Source organism: Parasteatoda tepidariorum, chromosome 9 (assembly GCF_982258835.1).
Source record: "Parasteatoda tepidariorum strain Cologne lab strain chromosome 9, Ptep-v5.0, whole genome shotgun sequence".
Classification (NCBI taxonomy): Eukaryota; Metazoa; Arthropoda; class Arachnida; order Araneae; family Theridiidae; genus Parasteatoda; species Parasteatoda tepidariorum.
In genome coordinates this window covers 13313874-13331608 of record NC_141763.1, presented here as the reverse complement: position 1 = coordinate 13331608, position 17735 = coordinate 13313874, and the positions used below count along the sequence as shown (strand labels likewise).

The 17735-nt window shown below is 32.0% G+C and overlaps 2 protein-coding genes across 3 annotated transcripts; both read right to left on the bottom strand.

The window, feature by feature from the left end:
* Positions 1-15: 15 nt before the first annotated feature.
* On the bottom strand, positions 16-17694 carry mRpL2 (mitochondrial ribosomal protein L2). 2 transcript variants are annotated; one of them, XM_016054707.5, is made up of 5 exons: positions 17405-17694; positions 14575-14639; positions 5939-6266; positions 2726-2974; positions 16-487 (listed from the first exon to the last, which is right to left on the bottom strand). In XM_016054707.5, the coding sequence occupies exons 3-5, from the start codon at positions 6255-6257 to the stop codon at positions 69-71; spliced, it is 987 nt and encodes a 328-aa protein (XP_015910193.2). In that variant the 5' UTR covers positions 6258-6266; positions 14575-14639; positions 17405-17694; the 3' UTR covers positions 16-68. The 2 variants fall into 2 exon arrangements, with proteins under 2 accessions (XP_015910193.2, XP_015910192.2); XM_016054706.4 differs by lacking the exon at positions 14575-14639 and having other exon boundaries at positions 17405-17646.
* Positions 15776-17382, bottom strand: Kaz (E3 ubiquitin-protein transferase Katazuke). The gene has a single exon (XM_016054705.4). The coding sequence runs from the start codon at positions 17221-17223 to the stop codon at positions 16036-16038; it is 1188 nt and encodes a 395-aa protein (XP_015910191.1). The 5' UTR covers positions 17224-17382; the 3' UTR covers positions 15776-16035.
* Positions 17695-17735: the final 41 nt, after the last annotated feature.

Genomic DNA, 17735 nt, shown 5'->3' with positions numbered 1-17735 from the left:
ATGAAACTTGGAAAGTAGAACACAGATAATCTGTTTATTTATGCATGGAATAAAATAAATTAAGTAAATCATTCCTTAAAAGTTAAATTATAAAACTCAGTTTTCTTTTCTGTGGGTGCTAGCATGTCAAGCATACTTTTAGGTGGGCGTACTTTTCGTCCACAATACCCGTCTTTTCTGTGCCAAAGTCCAGAACGAGGTCTCTTTCCCAGCCACCTCATGCGGTTGGGACTACCGATCGGTATACTACCGTGATTTGGATTAGAAACCCTTCCCACAACCACCATACATTTTTCATCCAGACAGACTTGGCGTTTATGAGGAAGCTGAATGATGCATTTGTTGTCCACTTTCTTGACCAATTGAGCAGACGAACCGGCGGCTCTGCAGAAGATGGCTCCGGATCCTGGGGTTGTTTCGATGCAGTGAACCATTGTACTGATGGGAAGAGCACCAATAGGATAGGCATCCCCATCTACAGGACAAACTGTAAAATAAGAATTAAATACTATGTATGGATGAATATTTTATGAAAGAAAATTTACTTTTATTGTTTGTTAATTAAAATTTCTGTTCTCATAAATAAGAACTAGAATTTCACACGGGTCTGTTTAGGTTTTTTTGAGAGGTACCTATTTTATGAAAATTTAGACATAATTAACGAAAATTAAAAAATCAACACAAAAATATGGTAAAGTAAGAAAATATTTTCAAAAATTTTCACTACTTATCATTTATGACTGGTAAATTTCTATATATTATTCAAATATTCAAAAATAATTTTGCTATTGTAAAATTTTATCCAAATTTAAAAATACATAAAAATCATTGTCCATAGTTAAATTTCCACTTGAATTTAATAAAAACATGCATTTAACAGTACTAGCTCTAAAAGTTTTTTTCATTATGAGAACATTTTCGACTAGGTCATACAGAAAAAAGTTTAACAGAGAAAAAAATATTTCATAATTAATAAATTTGCAATAATTACTTAAGATTATGTTCGACTTTCTGCACAGTTTATAGAGGGAGAGCCTCGTCTTTTCATTTTAAAAAAGGTTTCCCGCATTGCACTAACTGACCAAACACATGCTACCTTTTCGTAAAAGACAGCTGGGGGAAAAGCTCCATTTTTCCATAGATTGCAACGAGAATGGGTTTGCATGAGAACTTGCTTTTTTAAAAGTACCGTTTTTCTTAAAGTTGAATTTGTGAAGATACCGCTAAATGGTAGTAAATGTACCCTGGACAGACCCCTGTTACAAAATATACAGTAAATAATAATTGTAGAGAAACTATTTGTGGAAAACGTCTGCCAAGATTGTAAACATTAATTAAGACTTTAATATATACGAGTAGAGATTAAGAAAATTTAGACACTGATCCGAGAGATCTGCAACAGAATGTGAAATGTGTTATTTTGTAACAACTACAAAGACTACAACATAAAACCAAAAGTCTTTTTACATTAATTGATGGTTAGGGAGACCATTTAAAATTATTTTATGGTGGTTCTAGTCATATTTTAGCGGGTTTTGATCAAAATTAATTTCAAGCTTTGTGTGTTTATATAATCATTCTTTTCTGTTTTCTTACATTAAGGGATCTATGCACTTGCAGCTCATGTACAGTCAACAAAGCTTAATTTTTTCTTTTCATTTAATATATGCATATCCCCTAAGTTTTCAATTCATAGACTACAAATAAAATTAATAATCGTAGAGTAACATTGATTTTTTATTTGGTGTTTAGTCAGCTAGAGTAATAGCCTCAGTTGTGAGAAGATAAATTCTTTAATTAAGTAAATTAAATTCATAATGAAACAAAAGTGACAATGGCCGTCTGTTATATTTGTGCTGCTCAGTTGCAAGTTAAAACTAAAGAAGTGTTCATATTACAGAGGTGATGCTCACAATAGTTGATATTCTTGTGGGTTTCGTATTTGGTTATTTCCCTAGTTGTACACAGTAACATAATACATCATATTAGAACATAGGAGAATAATCCAAAAATCCATAGGAGACTAATCCAACCCAAAAAGCATAAAACTAAACTACTAAAAATATTAATGATCAGCAACTACCGGAGATTTTATTAAAATACTGAATATAAAACCTTTCCCTTATTTTATTAAATTTTTTCAAAGAAAACATAATTATTTAATTTAAACATACAAATACAGGAAAAGTTTAAAATGTTAACGAAAAATTGAATTATTAAATCAGGAATTTTTTTAATGTAATGTGGTTGGGAGGTACCACATAATTAAATTATTGGTTATTTTATTAAATATTTTATTAATTATTAGTTATTTTATTAAATTTTTTTAAAGAAAACATTATTTAATTTAAATATACAAATACAGGAAAAGTTTAAAATGTTAACCAAAAATTGAATTATTAAATTGGGACTTTTTTAATTGTAATGCGGTTGGGAGGAACCACATAATTAAAAACAGAAACATTTTTGAGCACTCTGTGTTTAAAAAGTGGCAATCTGTCTATAGTGCAGCTTTTAGGAGAACTCCTCCAGACATCAGTCTTATGTCGTGGCGGGTACCATGGTTACGAGAAAAAATCACTTGGAATAGTAGTGTGAAGAGATAAGTTTTGTCTTGGTCTTGGCATAGGTAATAATAATTTTTTTTTCTAAATAGGTAGGGTATTGTACCCATTAATGTACTAAAAATTAGATAAATTCGAAAGAAACTAAGACAAATACAAACTAGGTATGCGAGGAATTTCGCCTGATGTCCTGATGATATCACCCACTTTAGTAAACTCAGAAGCAATTATCCACCTTTTGTGGTCTTCAGTAGCAACCAGGGCTATACGGGCTGTTCTACATGGATCGTATCTGACCATCAGTACCCTCTCTTCCAAGACGCCACCGTCAGGGCGTGCTTCTCGTTTAAAGTCCACCCAACGAAATTTTTTCTTGTGGCCTCCACCGATTGTTCTCACTACAACTTTACCTGAAATATAAATGCAACAATTATTTCATAATTTATGCAATTGAAATTAGGTGCTCATTATCAGGGGTCATATTAAGAGAAATTAATTTTTTTTAAATTAAATGTAAGGTTTGAATGATTTAAATCACTTGATTTTTTTTCTTAAAGAATCTAAGTCAGAAATATTTTTTAATAAGAATTATTAAATTCTATTTTATTCTAATTTATTATATAGTCTGATTTTAATATTGTTATTGATATTGAAGATTTTATCTAGAGAAATGATTAGAGGCAAATATATGTAAATTGTTATTTGATGTTCAAATAAGGAGAAAAAAAAAAGGCTAAAAGTGAAAGCATTTAAGTAAATTTTCATTTCGCTGCATGTAAAATAATTTGCTATTGCATCAACGCATGGGTTTACATTTTTTTCATACTTAGTTTTATGTTTATTGAAATATCAGTTTTCTTAAACCTAATATTTTGTTTGTGTATATAAAAACGAAGTAAAAAGTCTTGTTTTGCCAAGATAAGTGATTTTTTTTTAAATTTCCTGATCTAAATTAATTTATTCTTCATTTAATATTTAACAAACAAACTGAGCCTTGGTCTCCATAAATTCATGAGGGTGTTCAGAGTAGAGGTTGAATAAAAATAACCATGATTTTAATTTTTTAGAGATTAGTTTGTAATAATTGTAGAATAAATAATTTTAACCTTTTTAATTAATTTTAACTATGTATGTTTTATTGTTTTTGAACAAAAGCAGTGCTTATACATTTTACCAAAGTCGTGATTGGTAAATGTATTAAAAAAAAACTTATTTAAATAAAAAAAATCCATTTCAAAATTTTAAATAAAAAATTGATTTTAAGTAAAATATTTCAAATATAAAAAAAAGCCTTTTTCCGTTTTTTATTGAAAATATATTTATAAATATCATTAAAGAGCCCTACAGAAATTCAAAGAGTTATGCTAAGGTGAATAGAAGCTTGACAGAGCCCTTTACTATTGAGACTGGGGTCAAACAGGGTTGTGTGATCTCAGGGTTATTGTTCATAATTACCTATAATTGATTGGATAATTAACAAGTAATATAAAAAAAAAAAAATTAAGTCGATTCCTACTTTGGTCAAAATTTTTTTATTTATTTTAGTTACTTTTTATTAATTAATTAAATTTTTTCTCTCATATAAAACTAAAATTAACTTATGAATGAATTAATATTTGAAAAAAAATGTATTAACATCAAGTGTCATCTACTACAAGTTTTAAAAAATGTATTGGAACTTGAATTGATGAATAAAAAGTATTTTATGAACGATTTAAAATTTGAACAAGATATATAAATATATATATAGGGAGAGTATGAACTAATAGTAGGAATTGGGGGAAAAAAAGGCACATGGTTAACTATAAAAGTATAAATTTAGCGACGCGGATCCCACATGATATCACGCAATGTTCTTTATTGAATTTATTTGACACAGAGAACATAAAATATTTAAATGTGTGCAATAAAGTTTTTTTTGTTCAAACAGAGCTATAAGTTAGAAATCATCACTGATGTTATTTTTATAGTATGTGAAAATCTGAATCGCTTATAGTAAAATTTAAAACAATTGATTAACACTTAACCAATCAGAAAATTCCATTCCGTTTTTCGCCCATCCCTATTTAATGAATGAATTAATATTTGACAAAAAAATATATTTACATCAAGTGTCATCAAGAAAATGTATTTGAACTTGAGTGAATGACTAAAAAGTATTTTATTAACGATTGAAAATTTGAACAAGATATCGGGAGAGTGTGAACTAATAGTAGGAATTGAAAAATACAATCCAAAGAAAAAAGAGGAATTTGATGGAACTTTAGCACATTAGAACGTCTAGATTTTGCAGATGAGATTGTTTTATTTGTCAGTAAATTTGATGATCTCTGGCTGCTATCCAAAACAACTAAACTCAGTGGTGTGACTGCCCATAGAGGGCCAAAGCCTACTGTGCCCATCTCAGTTTTCTTGACCTCAGGCTGTGGGGTACAAACGCAGATGTTCCAGGTGGGTGGTCAGCCAAACGTGGAACCTTCATTGTTTAGCCTCCAAGTAGGCTACGTACTCATTTTATCGAGCCACTGAAGAGATGAAAGGCATAGCCAACCTTGCTCGGCCTGAGGATCCAACCCAGGACCTGTAACACGAGAGTGTGAAGCGCTCCCACTCAAGCACTGAGCGTCAATTCAAAACAACTACTTTTGAAAAATATACAGGAAATGTCGAATTAAAAATAAATAAAAATAAGACTATGAGAATAAATTGCAAGACTAAGCGTGATAGATATTGAAATTCATTCAAAAGCCTGTAACTAATTGTGAAATAACTTTATCAAATTAAGAGTTAATATTTCTAAATCTTTAACTTTTTACCTCAGGGTGCATAGCCAGTTATTCAATAAAAAAATAAGCAAATTTTAAGTACTTTTCAAACACCCAAAAAATATTTTTAATCACCTTCCAAAAAAAAATTCATAATTAGGATCTGTGCAGCAATAAAAAAATTTTTCCCTATCATTTAAAGTACTTAATTTATAAATATAAAATCAGTAAAATTCAATAACATTTTCAAAAACTTCACATAATCATGATGATAGAACTAATTTCTGATAAATATTGCAGAGAAAATTATGAAAATAATAAATTTTTTGTAATTTAGAACAATAGATAAGGCAAAGAAAAAATCTCTTTTTAAAAGATAGAAAATTAAGCACTTTTTACAAACACTGAATAAAAAAAGCACCTTTAAGGGCTTTTAAAAAACATAAATCAAAAATAAGCACCTTTCAGCACTTTTTAAATACACTACTCACCCTGTACCTTTAAAACAACACCTTGTTTGTTAAAAAAATTTTATTTTGAATTTTTCCTCATTTGAATGACAATCCCATTGAATTTCCCTGCAGCATTTTATAAAAAATTAAGACTTACCAGTCTCCGGATCTCTACCTCCCATTTTTATAATAGGGAGAGGTCGAGTCGTGTACTCGCCATCTTCAGGATACACTGGTCTCCACCCATACTTTTTAGGCTCTGGTGGAATAACACCTGGTGGAAGAGGGCGTCCACCTCCCCTAATCTTCCTAAATACTCGATCATTGTGATGCTTGTAACGGACGTTAATAACAGCATAGCTCATTAAAGGAGACTCGTAGGAGAGTTTGCTGAGATTCAAGCCAAAAGTACTTTTTACTGAATTGCTTAAGCATGCTCCATATAGGTTTTTAGCCAAATTGCAGAAAAGTGACATGGTGGTGAGCTGAAAGTTGAAACAAAAAACATAAGTAATTCTTATTAAAGCAATAACTTGTCACAATTCTATAAAATGACACTAATTAAAGCTTGCAGTACTCATACACAGCCAATTGATGGTGAAGGTGTTTTTTTTAAAAATTTACTTAACAACCGTCGTCGAAAAGCCGACCCAATATTGGGTTTACGGCTACTAATGTTCAACTCCGTAGCCTTGCAATTTTGAACCCAATCCAGAAGACAAGGAAACTCCTGGATCAGAACCCCCAGAGGTTTGATTTGTAATGGGAACATGAAGAACTTTGTTGCCAGACAGATTTAACGTACATCAGTCATCATTTCACTTCGGTCAGAGGAGATTGAACCCACGACCTTTTGGACGTGGGCCCAGTGCCCTACCAACCAGGCTAAAAACAAGTTCAGTCTTGAAATGTTTCTGGAGTGGAGAACATGATAGTTTTTTTTTTTTTTTTTTTTTTTAAATTACGCCCGCCATCGTCTTCTCAGACATAAGGCGTCTTGCAGTCCAATACAATACTGAAGTAGCTCCAGAAGGTGAGAGGGCACAAAAGTCATCAGAGGAACGAATGTCAAGAAGAGAGGGGCAATCTAATAAATGCTCCCCAGTCATTGGCGAAGTGCTACAGAGCACACAAAGAGGTGAATTGACCAAGTTAATTTTAAATAAATGGGCCTGTAAGTAGTCATGTCCGGTAATTAATCTAAGGCAAGCAACTCCCTCAGCTCTGGGAAGGAGGGAAAGGTGAGAGCGCTGCTGGTCATCAAGAAGGCTAGCCCAGGATTTCCCATAAGTTAAGTCCCTAAGAGCAGATATTGTTCTGTGCCTGCATTTGCTCTTAAGAAGCCGCCTTGCATTTCTAAGAGGAACTGGATGAGAAGATGGATGCAGTGCTGAAGCCTCTCTAGCCAACATGTCAGCCCGTTCATTTCCGTAAATGCCACAGTGGCCAGGGATCCACTGGAGGACTACCTCTCTTCCAGAACAAAGAAGAGAGTCAATGCGTTGTTTACACTTAAATTCGAGTTCAGAGGGATATAAATTATATTCAGAAATGGTCTGAATAGCAGCCTGAGAATCAACAAAGATAACAATGTTTTGTTCAGATGGTTCACCAATAGCTGTAATAGCCATAAGGATTGCAAACACTTCTCCATCAAAATTATCTGCCCAAGTGTCAAGAGGTTCTCTAAGGCTGAAATATTTGGAGTAAGCACCAGCTCCAGCTCTACCAGTTGAAAAAGTGGCGGATCCATCAGTAAAAACCTGCAGCCATTGCTCGTAAGGGTATCTCTCGTGTATAGTGGCCAGAGCGATAGGATACAACTCGGTCTGGTGGAAGTCCGATTTCCGAACAGGCAGTACCAAGTCAAATCTGGCAGTGGCATATCTCAGAAGGCCCGTAAAAACAGGTGGCCTATAGATGCAAAGTTTGGAGTTGGAGACCTCAAAGATCTCTGCAAGTCTCCGGTACTCAAAAAGAAAGGAATGTTGAGATTTAAGTCTAGTTTGAGGAAGATTGTAGTACGGCCAAAAGTGCTCCTTTCTCAACAATCTTTCACCAAGAGAAAGGACAGCATAAGTTCGTTTGTCAGATAAATTATAAATTTCTGTCTGTAGCTGCATGGCAGCAATAGGGGTTGAGATCGCAGAACCAGTGATGAGCCTTAGTGCTTTGTTTTGAACCAAATCGAGTTTTGATAACGCACTGTCAGAGGCAGTAACAAGGATTTCTGAACCATAGTCAAATACGGGTTTAATGTAAGAAGTAAAAGTGGAAGCAAGGACACTTTGGGATGAACCCCACTTTATTCCAGCGAGACGTTTCAATAGACCAAGGCGATTTGTCACGCTATCTGCCACTTGATTTATGTATTTAGTCCAGGTCAGTCTGGTATCAAGAGTTATGCCCAAGTAGGTAGCACAATCGGTCCGACCCAGAGTACTATTTTTGTATACCAAGTTAACATTAAACTTTTTGGTACTAAGGGTAAAAAGTTCAAAATTTGTCTTTTCCGGGTTAACCTTGAATTCGTTGTCCAGGGTCCAGGTTGCCAGAGCCTCTAAAGCCAAATTGAGTGTTTTCTCCAGCATAGAGATATCAGAGCCAGTAGACCAAATAACAAGGTCATCGGCATACAACAATGATTCAGTCTCTGGAACAGCATTTTTAATGTGGCTCAAAAGGTCATTTACCATAATATTAAAGAGGACAGGACTTAAAACTGAGCCCTGTGGAAGGCCCTGTCTGGTTTGCCCATACCCTGACTGAGAATTGCCATATTTAATGTTCAAAAATCTTTGTGAAAGAAAATCACTAATCCACTTAAAAAGATTTCCATACACTTTCTTATGAAGCAACTTCCTAAGAAGCAATTTTCTCCAAACTCTGTCAAACGCCGATTTAAAATCAACGAAGACAGCAAGTGTACTTTGCTTCCTCTGGAAGCCGTCCTTAATATGCTGTGAAAGTCTGACGATCTGTTCCGTTGTATTGTATCCACGTCTGAAACCAGCCTGTCTCTCAGAGATATGGCCACCATAGTCCAAAAAGAACTGAAGCCGATCAACGACCATTCTTTCAGTTAGCTTACTTAGGATACAGGTCAAGGAAATTGGTCTAAAATTCTGGATGTCCGTCGGGTCTTTTCCATGTTTCAAAATAGGTATAACATCAGCCTTTCTCCAGAGGCTCGGGAAAGTGCCACCCCAAGTTTTGTTTATAAAATTAAGGATTGTTTGTTTAGCTTTAACGCCTAGTTCCAAAATAAATTCAGGGAGGATGCCATCAGGACCAGCACTCTTTCCTCTCTTCAAGCAACGGAGTCCTCTCTGAAATTCCTTAGCAGTGAAAGGTGAGGAGAAAAGGCAGTTCCATTCTGGGTTATCACCAGAGGGATTTATTTCACCCCTCTTAATCCTAGTCTTTGGGTAAAAATTACTAACCCTGCGATAAAGTTTCAAAAAAGCTTTGGCAATATCTTGGTTTGAGGTTAAAGTTCTATTGCCAACCTTCAAAGGTTGTTTGCAAGGTTGTGTGCGCTTTCCATTTAGAGCAGATAGAAATCTAAAAGCTTTTGGTCCATCTTTTCGATAGTTCATATTTTCCAGAAACTTGTTAAAAGAAGAGCGTTTTGCATTTAAAATCTCTTTCTTTAAAATGGCCTGGCTTTTTCTTAAGGAGATAAGAAAATGGAGATAAGACATGATAGTAGCCTTCCTGTTTTCTAATGCCTGGGGATGAGCTGTGATGGCTCAGGGGATAGAACGTTTCCCTTCCAATGAGGTGAAACGAGTTCGAATCCCAGCGATTGCTGGTTGATACAAATTTCGCAAGATCCACAGTTGTGGAAGTTAAGGTTCCTCAGTCTCAAGACTAATGGCATGATGGCTCAATTTCAAGGCATCAGCATTGTGCACCATTATTCCCCAGCCAAGCTGGCACTTTTCCATCTGAACCTGGGTAGGAAAATGTTCAAATTCTACACAGTGACAGCTCAGAGCACTTACTAGCCTTTATGGCTCCCAAGCAAAAAAACACTTTAAATATTAATAAATTAGTTAATTAATTTATTAAGTACATTCATATAATGTGAATTTAATTAGAGTAAATTCTAGACTATTAGGCGAAGTAAAAATGACGACTGTTGGATCCGTCCTTGTGGGATGAGAAGGAAGAGGAACGATGATAAAGCGTTCATCTGCTACCAACCCACTTTTATCAGCCTGCTGAGTGCCAAATCTCGTAAAAAATGTAGTTTGACTCTTTTGAGTGATAATTGTTAATATTTGTGAAATTTATTAATGATTAGGAAGTAGTTTTAATTAGGTACATAGAGTTGCCACTCAAATCAGGAAGAAAAAAAATTCCCTGTATATATTCTACACAAGATATTAGGAGAATCAATGTGCTCTTGTGTGAGCTATATTGGGCTAACTATACAGATTTCAAATGCTGGAAAAACTTAGTGAAAAAAGGAACAGCTGAACAAGACTATATAGTTGAGAGCCTACAGTATTTTAATATAAAATATGATTTTTTTGATTTTTCTTTTAATTCTTTAATGCACTGCAGAAAATTAATGAATGAGAAGACACAAAGTGACGTGTACGTCCATGCTTGATGCTTGAGGATTAAGCAATTGAGTTGCAAAGCCGGGTAATATTATAGAATCGAAAGTCAGTGCATGAATTTAACCCCAACCAAATTTCACTTTAAATGCATCATGCGATTTTTCAATAAAAAAATATGAAGGAGTTAAAAGCGACAAGCCTATTCAAGATTTATTCAAAAATCAAATATTTTTTTTTCTCTGTTGAAGAGAAAATTTTAACAAAATAAGACTTTATTTTCCTAAAATATTCTGGAAATTATTGTAATTAAAAAGAAAAGAAACTGTGTTCTGCAGAAATATTAGGCACTGAAAATTTTCAGCACTTCTGATAAACCCCTTCAGGGTTTGTTAAAATACGTCAACGAATATATATTATACAGATACAATATTTCAAAATGAATGATATTTTTAGATCAAGAACGTGGAAATATCCGTAATATCTGTAATGAGTAATAATTTATCTGAATAAATTATCTGCAATGAGTAAAAGATAAGACCAAAATATCTCCATTTTATTTTAATGTTTCTATTTTAGGCAAAACTGGTCACACTACAATTGATACCTTTAGCAAAAAATATCCACATTTGAAGAAAAATTTTGGTATATTGAACTCAAAGTTTAGCAGAAAAACATAATTTTCACTGCTCCTATTATGACAGCTGGACTAGACTAGACATTCTAATTTTTGATTAATTCAGTTGAACTGTGAAATCGCTTATGGACTAAAAGCAGAAAAACTTGGTTATGTTTAAATATTTCAATAAAAAGAAATAAATATTGACTTTCTGATATTTTAAATTTTTAGTTTAGCGAAATTAACATGATGCTTGGTATTAAGTTAATATTTTACATTTTGATGTGAACCAAAACTGCGCTTATTTTTTAAATTTGTATTTTATTAGGTAAAAATTTTGCTTAGTATAAAAGAAAGATTGAATTACATAGTGAACATATAATAAAATTATTGGAGTTAGAATAGATGTTGTTGATGTTTGTTGTTTATTTGTACATAACTATTAATTAAATTTAATGAGCATTTCTGCATGTATATTAAAATTTTAATAATATACTTGGAATGAACAACTAATGCTGAATAGCAAAGAAAACAAATGCTTCCAATTCATTATCTCTTTTTCTTCAATTTAAATACAAAAAATGTATAATACAGATAAAAGTTGATCATTTTTTGTGCATTTTAAGACATAGAAAAGACTCATACATTGAAAAATAAAAATGAACATCCCATTTGTCCGAAAAGATAAGAGCATTTTATCTCATGATTATATACAATGCTTTCAGAAAGTCCATTCATTAACTTCAAATAAAATTATGTGTTTATTTATAATTTAACTCTAAAACTAAATCATCGATAGCTTAGTCTTTAATGCTCTCTAAGTGTAACATGAGGTTGTCTATCTTTTACAGAGATCATCAAAAAGAGCTTTCTTAATAAGAGCTACTCACAAATACTTTCAATACATTTGAATCTACTTATTCAGGGTACGTAGCCAAATTTCTTAAGAAAAAATAAGCACCTTTAAAGTACTTTTTAAGCACTACATACCTTAACAAAATGAAAAATAATTTTCAAAGACTTTATATGATCATGATAAAATAACTAGTTTCTGACAAAGAATTCTTTTTCTCGATTATCTTAGCCACCATTAAAATATCGAGATATTTTTGGGTTTGATTTCAGAGGGGGGTGGAAATTAAGAATATCTTGCAAAATTCAGTTGAGTTGTACACGAAAGTGAAAGAATCTCACCGAACCCAGCTCCGAATCTCACTCCCAAGTATTTCATCAAACATGTAACATGATTGGCTCTATTGTACGTTATGAACCGATGGCACGGCGAAATGGATTGTGGTGGAATAAATTGTGAAAATTTTGAATAGAACAATGTGAAAACCCCGCTTTTGCATAATACGTGGTGAAAATTGACACAGTAAGAAAAAAAAGTCTCATTTTTAAAACAGAAAGCACTTTTTAAAAACACCCTATGAAAAAGGCACCTTTAAGGGCTTTCAAAAAACGAAAATAAGCACCTTCAAGCACTTTTAAAAAAAGCTATGCACCATGTTATTGTTTTTTTAATATGTTTATTTTTGTGTTTCTTTATTCGACCTTTTCCGCATTTGATGTGCAAGTTTGCTTGGTCGATGCGAGAGGTTTTGATTGTTTCTCCCAAAAGGTTTTCTCCAATACAAAGTCTAAGGAAAAAAATTCCCAACCCCCAAAAGTGGTCGTAATTAGTGGAGGTCGCTACACAGAGGCTTCACTGTACATCTAGAAGACAAGAATATGACTGAAATAGTTGTTCTCAAACCATTTTTTATTACTTTATTTGCAATAACAAAGCGATATATATATATATTTCAGTTTGTACTATATCTAACATTTGTATTTAGTATATATAAGTATGCATGTAAATTATACTTGAAAAAACACACACTTTACTTTAATAAATCGCACATACTTTAACAAATAGCTGTACTTCAACCTGAAATTCGTGTGTTGTGTTGTAACATAGTATAAAAACAACACAATTTGAAAAACCACATAGAAATGGCTGAAAAAATTCTAAATAACTATCGACAACAAAAATAAAATTACGCGCCAAAAAGAGATTACTCAAATAAGCAAGATGTAACAAGACCTAGTTTAAAGAAAAAAATATGATTTCAAAGGAAAAAAAGTAATAATAAATAAAACAATATAAAAATTTTATTAACGCTTTTACTTTTGAAGAAAAAGTAATGACTTTTAAAGCCATTTAAATGTAAAATAGGAACATTTAAGATTGCTAAATTTTTGTAATGCAAAATTAAGCAGTTTTAAAATGCATATAAATCCTATAGAAAAAGAAAATCCAATTCTAAGAGATATACGCAAAATTTCATGTCCTGGCAGCTCCACAACATATACGGAAATAAAAAGTTAAAATAGATGATTAATAAAATCCTTCTGAATTTGTCTCTCTCGCATTTCAAGAGGTATTCACGTGAAAGTTCTCCATTTTTCATCATATATTCAATCCTTTTCTATGCCCCAAGCATTTGGGTCAGTCGTTCTTTACTAGATCAGGTGAACCCTGATATTTTGCAGGGGTCTGTTTAGAAGGATTTTGGGTCCGTCAACGGACCCTTTACAAATTAATTTATCTTTTAATCGAACCCTTCACAAATTTGTTTATCGTCATTAAATTTTTGTTAATCAAATAAACCCTTCCAGGGGGGGGGGAAGACTGTTCAAAACAAACTAATTTTCCCTAAGTTTCAATTCCAAATGTAATATTCTAAAAAAATATTTCTACTATTACAAACATCATGTGCACATTCTTATTAATATTAAATCATAATTTTTTTTTGTAAATAAATAATTGATCAATTTATATTTATTCATAAAATTAATTAATAGATTATGTAAATAAAAATTTATTTCTGGCAATTTTTTAAATAAAATGATAAATTTAAGAATTGTTTAAGTTTACTTAACGCATAACACATAAAAAGTGATACATTACTAAGTTGTGTTATTTAAAATATGTCAATTGAAACAATTAAAAACGTGAGTGATTTTGTTTCCATTATTCATCCGAAATGAATATTCTGCGCTGAGCAGTATAGGCTAAATACCAAATATTTGTATGCTGCATCTCTAATTTAGTAGCGGCAATTATTGAGCAGAATCTTGTATCGATTTACAATTTAAAAACTTATTGAAAAAGGATTTTAGCAATAACAGGACCCTATTTGCACAAATTCACAAAAGCAGGACCCTGGTAGAAAGAATGTGAATTAATGCTTATTTTATATTCACAAATTATGAATAGCTTTTTTCACAATTTTACAAAAACAGGACCTTTTACAAAATGTCTGGACAGACCCTTTTATAGGTTTAATAAAGGGGGAATTGTAATAATTTTGTTTTATTTGAAGAAAAGGCAGGGGGGGGGGGACCTGTGAAAAGCAAAGATAAAAATAAAGAAAAAGAGACAAGTGACTAAGCCTTTAAAATAATGAATAAAAGTCACTATTTTTCAAGATAAAGTAACTCACGCCAAAGCTCTGATTATAAGATCCCAGGTAACAGAAAAATTTCAATTTTATGTTCGTTCCTTTACTTGTAAATAATAATGATAATAAATAAATGAATATACAAGTCATACATATATACCTTAATTACATACAGCAACCTATGAGGACAGCCTCTTTTAGAATAAGTATTTACTATGAACTTACCTAAAAAATAAAAGAAACAGAAGCAAATGTCAATAAACATTTTATTATTAATTACATAGTATACATAAAATTAGATACACATTGAATAAATATATATTTTTAACAAGTAATTCACTAAAACTTTATTCATTATATAAAGCTTGTAGGATTAAATAACATGTAAAATTAGACCTTGAAATGATATTTAAGTAAAAAAAAATATATATTCTACATCAAAAGTTTATTTTGTCAGAGCTTGATAAGACATATATTGATGTATTTATGAAAGAAAAAAATATTTTATTTTGAAAAAATGTAGTTAGTACCTAATAAAATTTTCATCCCATTTAAGGATATTTCTTTAGAATTATAAATTTTTTCTTAATCGGTTTCATTTAAGTTCTAATTCGGTTCAATCTACAGGAAAATCAGGTAATTAACATAATCCAAACCTCAAAAAATAAATCCTTTGAAATAAAAGTTCTCATTAATTGACCTAATAAAATTTTCATCCCATTTAAGGATATTTCTTTCCAATTATAAATTTTTTCTTAATCGGTGTCATTTAAGTTCTAATTCGGTTTAATCTACAGAGAAATCAGGTAATTAACATAATCCAAACCTCAAAAAATAAATCCTTTGAAATAAAAGTTCTCATTAATTGAAAGTCTTATTAATTAATTCTTATTAATTAATGTCTAAATATTAAGATTATAAGTGACCAACCAACAGATTTTTTTTTTTCGCAATAGAACTTTTACCGAAAATTCTTCCTTGAAATTTTAAAGCAAATTAAAGTCAGCGTTCATGATTATTATAATAAAAAAATGCAAAAGAAAGTGGTCAATATATGTAAAAGAAAAATAAGTTTTCACGACAAAAGAATATTAGAACGCAATATTTTATACTTATTTTTAATTTAACATTCTATTATAGTGAAAATAATGAAACTAAACATTAATAATGCAAAAACAAATTTGAATTCACTGTGCATTTATTATTTTGATAATAGTAAAAAAGCGTTATTTAATTTTATACTTTAAAAACAGCTCAGAAATTAGAACTGTTTTTCACTTTAGGGATATCTTCGTAGTGTGATCTGTCGCACAACTGCTATTGCCAAGGTGCAGAATTAATTTGATTTGCTAATCTTTCTAAAAAAAAATTTAGATTTGCCCAGGGGTGGCTACGAGTTTTACCCTTCAAGTTGAAATCCCTCTTAGATGTTTCTTTTTCTTCTTTTAATTTCTTGTGAACCACTGCCTGGAAATCACTAAGACTTAGCAATTTTAATGTTGATCATAATATGGAAACCAAACCTCAATAATTTAAACAAATTTCAATACTTAAAATCCCAAACCAAACAATAAAAAAAATTTATGTGATAGGTCTATGTGTTTTTATTATACAGAACTAATTACATAACAAAAATCTTTTCAGCTTCTTTGATGTCAAATATTTCTTTAGTACGAGGACAGGTTACTTTGCCGTTATTTTCTGCCGCCATTAGTTTCAGGGATAATTCACCATAAACATATCCATTGGGCAGCATAAGAGGATGATTATGCTCATTTAAAGGCTCTCCAGAAATATAGCAGACTAATCGTGATTGTGAGCAATGGGAATATGGTAAATTTTGGGCTAAAGTATTTAAGGCCGCACCACAGACCGGACAATCGGGATTCCTCTCTCCCTCCGACTTATAACAGATAGGAGTCTTTAAGGCGGACAAACCAGCTTGGAGAGACACCGAAAAAACAGACACGTTACTCAACTGATAGAGTTTGAAGTTATCTTGTCGAAACTGCAGAACTAACTTATTCCAACGGCCTTCATCAAAATAATCTTTGTAAGGATGAACCTGAGTGTACAAAGGAAAGGCTAATAAACCCATCACGTGCTGAACCTCTTTCAGATGATCCTCTTCAATGTTCGAAAAATATTTACGAGCGTGCTTGATCGCTTCCACCCTCATTCCTTGGCGAACGAGCTCGATAAACTCTTGTTGTCGCAGATTGAATTCCAAGGAGCTTTTTAATTTCCTCAACTTGGATTTGTTGTCGTAACACCAATTCAAGCAGTTTGCTGTTTCATGTCTGAGTAGAGATTCTTCTACATCTTTAGATATCAAAAACAGATTGATGTTTGTCAAATCTTCGATGTTAGAGTGCTTAGCCAGCTTCAGGGCGGTATTATAATAGCCACATCTCAAAAAGTGATCCACCAACATTCGATCTAGTCGCTTCTTTTTCCACTGGGCAACAGCTGAATCTTGAGAACTGCCATGCTGTTTCAGATGATCCAATCTACGTTTACAAACTGAAGCTGCTTCAAGCTCTTCGCTTATACTACCTTCCGTTTGACTGTTGACAAGCTTCCGCTTTAAGATATTCAACTTTTCAACAACACCTCCGAGTAAAACATTGATTTCTTGAACATTGGGGGATTTTTTGGTTAAGCCTTTTTCTAACTCAGCAGCGGCACTTTGAACGTGGGAAACCTCTCTATCTATTGTTTTTTGAGCAGTCCGAAACTTTTTATTCAACACTTCATACGGAACTTTAAGAGTGGGATGTTCCAAAGCTTTAACTTCAGCCATCATCATCTCGAATCAAAGAAGAAAAACCCTTAAAATATTTGTTTTTTCTATAAAAGCAATAAGACAATGCAAACCAACAATTAAAAAATCACTTAAAGTCCTTTGAAGTTAATTTTATACAGAAACTCTTCTAATTAACTAAAACTAGATCTATACAATATGTATATGAATAATTTTTAAAGCATACCTCAAAAGAGTTTTGTAAGACTATTTAATAGCAAGTTAACTAAAATTTTATTTGTTTTAATGGATAATTGTTTACAACATTCTCAGTGCGTACTAATAAATTTCTTATTTTGCTGTTTACGAAAATTTTCTGCGGTACTATGAACTATTCTGAAAAGTTTCCTCAAAACATTCTGTATAAAACGGTAAAAACCTTTAAAGTGCAAAGCATAATATGTAAACTATTAGATGGGTATCAATTTTCGTTTGAAAATTGTAGAATCTCAGTGAACGGATTCAACTTTTCTAACTGATCACAGCTCGGTACATAATTGGACGAAACAGCAATATCT

Excerpts from the sequence above, each read along its gene's own strand:
- mRpL2 (XM_016054707.5), bottom strand. The coding sequence starts at position 6,257 with ATGTCACTTTTCTGCAATTTGGCTAAAAACCTATATGGAGCATGCTTA. Across the intron at positions 2,975-5,938 it reads AGGTAGAGATCCGGAGACTG|GTAAAGTTGTAGTGAGAACA; the intron begins GTAAGTCTTAAT and ends TTTATATTTCAG. Across the intron at positions 488-2,725 it reads CGAAATTCCTCGCATACCTA|TTTGTCCTGTAGATGGGGAT; the intron begins GTTTGTATTTGT and ends CTTATTTTACAG.
- Kaz (XM_016054705.4), bottom strand. The coding sequence starts at position 17,223 with ATGATGATGGCTGAAGTTAAAGCTTTGGAACATCCCACTCTTAAAGTT.